The sequence below is a fragment of the Galeopterus variegatus genome, unplaced genomic scaffold (assembly GCF_000696425.1).
Source record: "Galeopterus variegatus unplaced genomic scaffold, G_variegatus-3.0.2 Scaffold12102, whole genome shotgun sequence".
NCBI lineage: Eukaryota > Metazoa > Chordata > Mammalia > Dermoptera > Cynocephalidae > Galeopterus > Galeopterus variegatus.
The window spans coordinates 19,345-27,208 of NW_007738213.1; the positions used below are offsets into that span (position 1 = coordinate 19,345).

General features: G+C 39.3%; 1 protein-coding gene across 1 annotated transcript; it reads left to right on the plus strand.

Annotated features, from left to right (window-relative positions):
• Positions 1 to 5,996: 5,996 nt before the first annotated feature.
• On the plus strand, positions 5,997 to 6,950 carry LOC103610940 (olfactory receptor 7G2-like). The gene has a single exon (XM_008594996.1). It carries the CDS (start codon positions 6,012 to 6,014, stop codon positions 6,948 to 6,950), a length of 939 nt encoding a protein of 312 aa, XP_008593218.1. The 5' UTR covers positions 5,997 to 6,011.
• Positions 6,951 to 7,864: the final 914 nt, after the last annotated feature.

Here is a 7,864-nt window from a genome sequence, read left to right on the forward strand (position 1 = left end):
TGGGGCATGTGGGCCTGGCAGCTCTTGGGCCTCTCCAAGCAGTGGGGACTGACCCAGGTTAGAGGTCCCAGGGTGCCTGCCTTTTATTTTTCCTGACCAGTAAGGGGGTCATAACCCTCGGCACGGTGTGGTCTGCATGACGCTCAGCCAGTGAGTGCACCAGGCATCCCTATACAGGATCTGAACCCACAGCCTCGGCACTACCAGCACCACACTCTCCCGAGTGAGCCACAGGGCCAGACTGTGCCTGCCTTTTCTGATGTGGTCGACTCAGGGCATGTGGGCCCAGCAGTTCTCAGGCCTCCTTGGGTGGCCAGCACTGGCCTGGGCTGGGAGGTCCCATTGTGCCTGCCTTTTCTGGTATGGCTGACTCAGGGAGTGTGAGCCCTGTGGCTCTCAAACGTCTCTGGGCATCTGGCACTGGCCTGGGCTATTGGTCCTCTGTGTTTAATATCTGGGTCAGAATATCCCAACTGCAGGAAAAACTATGTCCGCAGATCGAGCCTCTACTAGTCAACATGATGAATGGATAAACAAAATGTGGTATACACATACAATGGAATATTATTCAGCTTTAAAAAAAAGGAAATGTTGAAACATGGTATAACATGGAAGAACATTGTGTATATTATGCAAAGTGGAGCAAGCCAGTCACAAAAAGACAAATACCTAATGATATCATTTATTTGAGGTATGTAGTGTAGACAAATACATAGAGTAAAATTTTGGTTACCAGAGTCTGGGGGCAGGGATGTAAATGGGAACTTGTCCTTTATAGGGTATAGAGTTTTATTTTTTGGAAATGGAAAGAGTTCTGGAGATTGGTTAAATGACAATGAAAATGAACTTAACACTATTGAATTGTACACTAGAAGGTGGGTATAATGGTAAATTTAGGTTGTGTATATTTCACTATAATTTTAAATTTTTATTTTTTGTGGCCACTGGCCAGTTTGGGGATTGAAACCTTTGACCTTGGTACTATAATGCTGCTCTCTAACCAACTGAGCTAACAAGCCGGCTCCCTACCATAATTTTTAAAAGAAGTCACCTACATGCAATCATTCCCAATTTTATGTCTTTAAAGAATAATTCTCCCCTGAATTCCAGATTTTCATATCTAACCTCCACTTAACCTCTATATGTACATGCGTAATAGGCAGCTCAAGCTCGAAGTATCCAAAATTACAATACAAATATACGTGTAAACGTCCAAATGTGTTTCATTCATTGTCTTTTTTTGTATCATAATTCATTCTTTCAGGTGTCCAGGAAAATCATTCTAGCATCATCATTAACTCCTTTCTCCTACACCCTGTGCTAAATTTTTCAGAACACCCTGTCATCTAGACCATCAAAATATATGCAGTTTCTAGTCAAATCTCACTAATTTCACTATTACTGCCGTGGTTCAAGCAAGTCACCATTATATTATGACAGGTGATTACAATAGCCCTAAACCGGGGCTACCCTGCTGTATGAGTCAGTTTTCTGCTGCTGATGACAGAATATCTAAAACTGTGTATATCTAATTTATACAGAAAATGAAATTTATTTTTTACACTTTTGGATGTTGGAAGTCCAAGGTCAAGGGGGTGCAACTGGTGAGGACTTTTTCCTTGGTGCGGACTCTCTACAAAGTCCTGTGTTGATGCTAGATGAGGGCTGAGCAAGAGAAGTTAATGTGCTCACTTGCTGTTCTTATAAAGACACCAGTGCCCCCCCGACAACCCATTCCTGCATTAACCCATTGATACATGAGTGGATTAATACATTTATGAGCGTACAGCTCCCACAAACCTATCACCTCTCTAAGGTCTCACCTCTCAGCACGGCCACATTGAAGATCAAGCTTCCACGTGAGCTTTGGAGGGGGACAAACCTTCACCATAGCACCTGCTTTTGTCCTTGCAATCAGGTAGCTACTTGTATAAACTGCCTACGGGCCACATTGAAGATCAAGCTTCCACGTGAGCTTTGGAGGGGGACAAACCTTCACCATAGCAACTGCTTTTGCCCTTGCAATCAGGTAGCTACTTGTATAAACTGCCTACATTACACTACCTTTTTGTTTTCATCTTTGCTACTCTTCCATTACTCATTCTGTATTAGTCATGTTGGATGCCTTTACAATTACTAAGTCTGCCAGGTATGTTTTCACCTCAGGGCCTTTGCCCTTATTCTTTCTGCCTGAAATTCTCCCCTACCACATATCTGTATGGATCCCTTCCTATACCTCACATTTGTTTGCTCAGAATTCCTCTTCTAAATAAGACCTATTCAAAATTGTATTATGTCCTCCCACATGCCAAATTCCCCTTTTATGCTTTATTTTTCTCTCCCTAACATTAATTACCATCTGACATAATACATGTTCTACATATTTATTTGTTCATAGTCTGTCTTCCCATATGGACTCTACACTCTATGTGGGCAAGGATTTTTTTTTCCATTTTCTTCAGGGCTGTATCTATCATTTAGATTACCCAGACCTGTATACACCTGATCCCCTGTGTTCACAAACAGATATAGTAATTATTTGGTCTCCTTAGGGACTTTTCCCCCATGCTACTTATCACCCATTAGCGTTTTTCATTCTATAGAGTTATCTTTCTTCAGGTTTTCAGTTTACATTTTCAAGTATCATTTTTGTGCTATATATTTTGTAGATCCTTTTAGATGTATGCATACCAAAATTTCTCCATCTATCTAGGTCATCTGTTATTAATTCTTTTTTATTCTAGCATAGGAGACTGTACATATCTGTGGGGTACAGAATTGAATATCAATACAATATGTGATGCTCAAATCAGGGTAATTAATATATTCAACAATATACAATATAGTCATTTTGTGGCCCTTTTAATGGCTCTCTCATTTTTTAAAAATTCAGTTTCTATTTATGACTTTCTGAGTGAAAATATTTAATGCTATCTTTTAAGCCATTCTTCTGTCTGAAACTTTGTACTGATTTTTAATATTTCTATAACTACTTTTTGCTATGACATATTTAAGCTGATATTTAATACCAAACTACTCCTGTTTAATTTGTGCAGATTTTTTTTGGTTTCAATATGTTTTTCAAAAACATCTTTTGCATGTCCTTCTCCCCTTTTTAAATTGTGATAAAGCTCAAATAACATTTCAGTGGTGTTAAGTATAGAAACTTTTTCATCTTTCTAATCTGAAATACTGTAGTTTTGAACAGCATCTTTTTCCTCTACTCTCAGCGCCTAGTAACTTCCCTTACTTTATGTATCTATGAATTTGACTACTCTAGGTACCTCATAGGAGTGGAGTCATACCGTATTAGTCCTTCTGTTTCTGGCTTATTGGACTTAGCACAATGTTCTCAAGGTTCATTCATATTGTAGCATGTGACAGAATTTCTTTTCCTTCTTCATGTGGAATAATATTCCATTGGAAGTGCATACAACATTTTGTTTATCCATTCAACAGTTAACAAAGTTCAAACGGAAGTTGAGAGGCAAAATATTATGAACACGTGAAAATACTCAATAGTTCAAAATAAAACTTTTTACTTTAATATTACCATGTAGTACCATTTCCACTTACTAAATACTGGGTAAAGTCTAAGGGTACAGAGATTATACTTACACATTACTGTTTTGCTGTGGCACTGTGATTTCTTACAACTCTATCGAAGATCAAGAGCCATAATCTCAACCCACAGCACATACAAGTGAAGAAAAATGTATATTGAAACTATGCTGTTAAAATTAAAAAGGTGGCTATGAAGCCTACTCTATCGAAGATCAAGAGCCATAATCTCAACCCACAGCACATACAAGTGAAGAAAAATGTACATTGAAACTATGCTGTTAAAATTAAAAAGGTGGCTATGAAGCCTAAAAAAATGAATAACAGATCAGTCTGTATTGATCAGAGATAGAATTGTCACAGAGAATGGATTAGATCTGCTGTATAAAATATACATATTGAAAACTAAGGAAAATATTAAACAGCTCATAGAGAAAACAAACCCTTGAGGTTTTGCATTTTTACTATTGCTTAGGTATATTTTAAATTATATTATTTATTTCCACATTTATCAAGTATACATGGGTATTTCAAAATGTTTCCAGAAAAATGAAGTTAAAACATAATATGGATCTTTCCATGAAATTTTTGAAGACCCTCAGGTGTTTACACTTAGATGCACTTAGATTGGCATTAAAGTTCCTGATATCATTTTCTAGATATTAATGCCTTAGCTCACCCCTAAATAAAGAAGACTGGACTTCAATTAAACAAGGATGTTTGTCCACTGTGCAAGGTATGTGACATGGGGATGAGCAGGCACAGGTGGAGAAAAGTACAAGTGCACACCTGGCCTCACGGGGTCAGGCAAGCAGCCAACCTGGATCCCTCCCTTCTAGAGTCTTGCAGTGTCCTGAGATCAGAGTGACAATAAAATTCCTTGGCTAATGAGGAGCTTTGAGTATTGAGCCTCTGGGGATACAGAGACTACAATGTGCCTGTGATCACATCATTCAACAGTCATTTCTCAGCAAAGCAGTTGCACACTTGAGCCTCCTCCAACAGATGATCCCTCTTGCCCGGTAGCCTGGTGCCTCACTCTGTCCTTCCTGAGGACACATCTTCTGTATGAAGCATCCAGAAACCTCAAACATTATCCCACGGTGACACCAGTCAGGTAACCTAAAATCCTTTGGAGAATGTTTGTAAGTGAGGGCAGCTGTTTTACTGCAGGTTCATCTAGGGGAAGCTGGGAGGAGAGTACACACATCAGATGATTGGCATCAAGTCACCACGGGCCTCCTGCATAATTGTCATCTTCACATCTGTCCTTGTACCTTTCTGTGATAATCAATTTACTCTCATCTACTAATCTTGTACCCAGTCCCTGCTATGTTTAGGACCATTTTTCTCTAGAGCAGAAATCTGCCTCTTCTAAAGCAGGATGACTGTCATAAAATTCTCTGTCATTTGCTTGCAATCTTGCAGTGGTGAGGGCAGAAAATTTACTAATCTCCACGTTCCCTTCCCTTTTCAGGTTCTTCACACAGCTTGGTGTTATCACTGTTTCTTGGCTCTCGTGTCCCAGGGGATCCTGACAGAATCATCAAGCTGCCTCCCTAGTTTATCTGGTTTTCTTTATAAAATTACTGAATGTTTTAAATAATCAAATAGCACAGAAAGTTTGATTTTAAAATGTACCACCCTGTCATCCTTTCCTGACATGAAAATTCTTTATGTTTTGCTATATCAGATTCAGATCTTTTCTAAAGGAACAACACAGTATAAATACAGAAGGCACACTTATTTATTGATTCATTGATTTATTTATTGGTTGAAACAAGTAGGAGCTTATTTGTCTCACAGAACAAGAAGTCCAAGCATGTATCACACCAAGAATGCTGCCAGGGTTTCAGCCTGTTTCTGTTTCTCTGCTTTACCATCTTTAGTGCATTACATTTGCCCTCTTGCTTCCTAGCTCATGGATAGTCATAGACTGGTGGAGAGACAATAGGAGGGCCCGCCCTGTAAGAGAAGCAGCTCAGGCAAAGGTTTCAGGCTGCAATGATGTGGGGCGACAAAGCCAGGGTGTCAGGCCTAACCCATGTGAGTAGGCAAGGGCTCATTTTCCATTCTTTGGCCCCAGATTAACTCTTAACTCCACCATGGAAGGCAAGAATTATCAAGGAAACACAGTCATGCATCACTTAACATGTCTGAGAAATGCGCCATCAGACAATTTCATCCTTGTGCAAACATCATAGAGTGTACTTACACACACCTAGATGGCACAGCCTATTACACAATCACTCGATGTGGCCTCTTACTGACAACATTAGGTGTGGGCTTTGCATGCTTAGGAGCCATGATGACCCATTTTGAACTCCTCTTCATTTATTAGCTCCTCTCCACGAGGTGGTGATTCCATCTGGTGATGCTCCAATGGCAGGGTGAAAAAATGTTTGATGATCTTGTCACCATCCCATATTTCCATCAGATTCATTAATAACATGGAAACCAGAAACCAAACAGCTGTTTCAGAATTTCTTCTCTTGGAGGTGACAGAGGATCCAGAACTGCAGCCCCTCCTCCTCACCCTATTCCTGTCCATGTACCTGGTCACCATCCTGGGAAACCTGCTCATCATCCTGGCTGTCATCTCTGACTCCCACCTCCACAACCCCATGTACTTCCTTCTCTCCAATCTGTCCTTTACTGACATCTGTTTAAGCACAACTACCTTCCCAGAGATGTTGGTGAACATCCAAGCTCAGCATTCAAGCATCACTTACACAGGCTGCCTCACCCAGATCTGTTTTGTCCTAGTTTTTTCCACTTTTGAAAATTTTCTTCTAGGGGTGATGGCCTATGACCGCTATGTGGCCATTTGTCACCCCTTGAGATACACGGTCATCATGAATCCTCGTCTTTCTGTCCTGATGATTCTTCTCTCCCTGTCCATTAGTGTTGGGGATTCCCTGCTGCACAGTCTGATGGTGCTGCGGCTGTCCTTCTGCACAGACCCAGAAATCCCCCTCTTCTTCTGTGAAGCTGTTCAAGTCATCAAGCTCGCCTGTTCTGATACCCTCATCAATAATATTCTGATATATTTTGCAGCATGCGTGTTAGGTGGGATACCTCTCTCTGGAATCATTTTCTCTTATATTCACATTGTTTCTTCAGTTTTGAGAATGCCTTCATCAGGAGGAAGGTACAAAGCTTTTTCCACCTGTGGGTCTCACCTCTCAGTTGTTTCCTTATTCTATGGGACAAGTTTTGGAGTGTACTTTAGTTCTGCATTTACACACTCTTCCAGGAAGAGTGCAGTAGCTTCGATGATGTACACTGTGGTCACTCCCATGATGAACCCCTTCATCTACAGCCTGAGGAACAGGGATGTGAAGGGAGCCTTGAGGCACCTCCTCAGTAGGAGATTTTCTTATCTGTGATGTGTCATCCGGATTGGCCTGGGTTACTAGAATGAGGCAAAGTGAGAGGAATAATGGGTAAGCCACAATGCCTTACTCTTTTGTCACCAAATTCTTATAAAAAGACTAGATCTCATAATGGCTGTCTGTTTTTTCTTTGTTTGTTTGTTTTTAACTTAATATATAAATCATTTATTTGAAGGTAAACTAATCAACATCAAAACAAATTGTATAACTGTAAAAAATCCCCAGCCTTAAAGAACAATATATATTTGGTTTTAAATTTATTTTGAATAAAACAATTGCAAGCTTACCGAATCCTACATTACTCTCCGAAACAATTTTTCCTTTACCAATATTCTTCCTAATTTTGAAATACCATTTTAATTATTTCTTTTTATAGTGTTTGCCAGGATTTTCCTATTTCTTTGTTTTCTTCTTTTTGTTTTAAAGTAAGGTTGAAACTGACTTTCACTTTGTATAATTTGTTGTTGTTGTTGTTGTTGTTTTTGGCCAGCATAGGAATCCAAACCCTTGACCTTGGCATTATCAGCAGCACACCATAACCAATGTGTAAGTTTTTGATACTTTGAAAATGAACTCTACTCTCTAAGCTCAGTTCTTCGGTCAGGGTCTACGGAAGGTGAACCTGAGGTGTGGATCTGCAATACTGTTATTTTTTTCATCATTAATATTTTTTACATAATTGCCATAATATTTATCAGGATCTAAAGAACAAAATATTTGCATAAGAAATATGATTGCTAGAATAGTTGAATTAAATTATTTTTCAGAACTTTGAAACTTTCTAGGACAATAATTTTGACTCAGGTTACTTCAAATTGGCCTTAATGAATTTCTGTGAGTGTTACTAATTACACAGTTTACTTAGACTCTTCTAACTTTTCCTAGTTTAACACATTATCTCCTAGCTG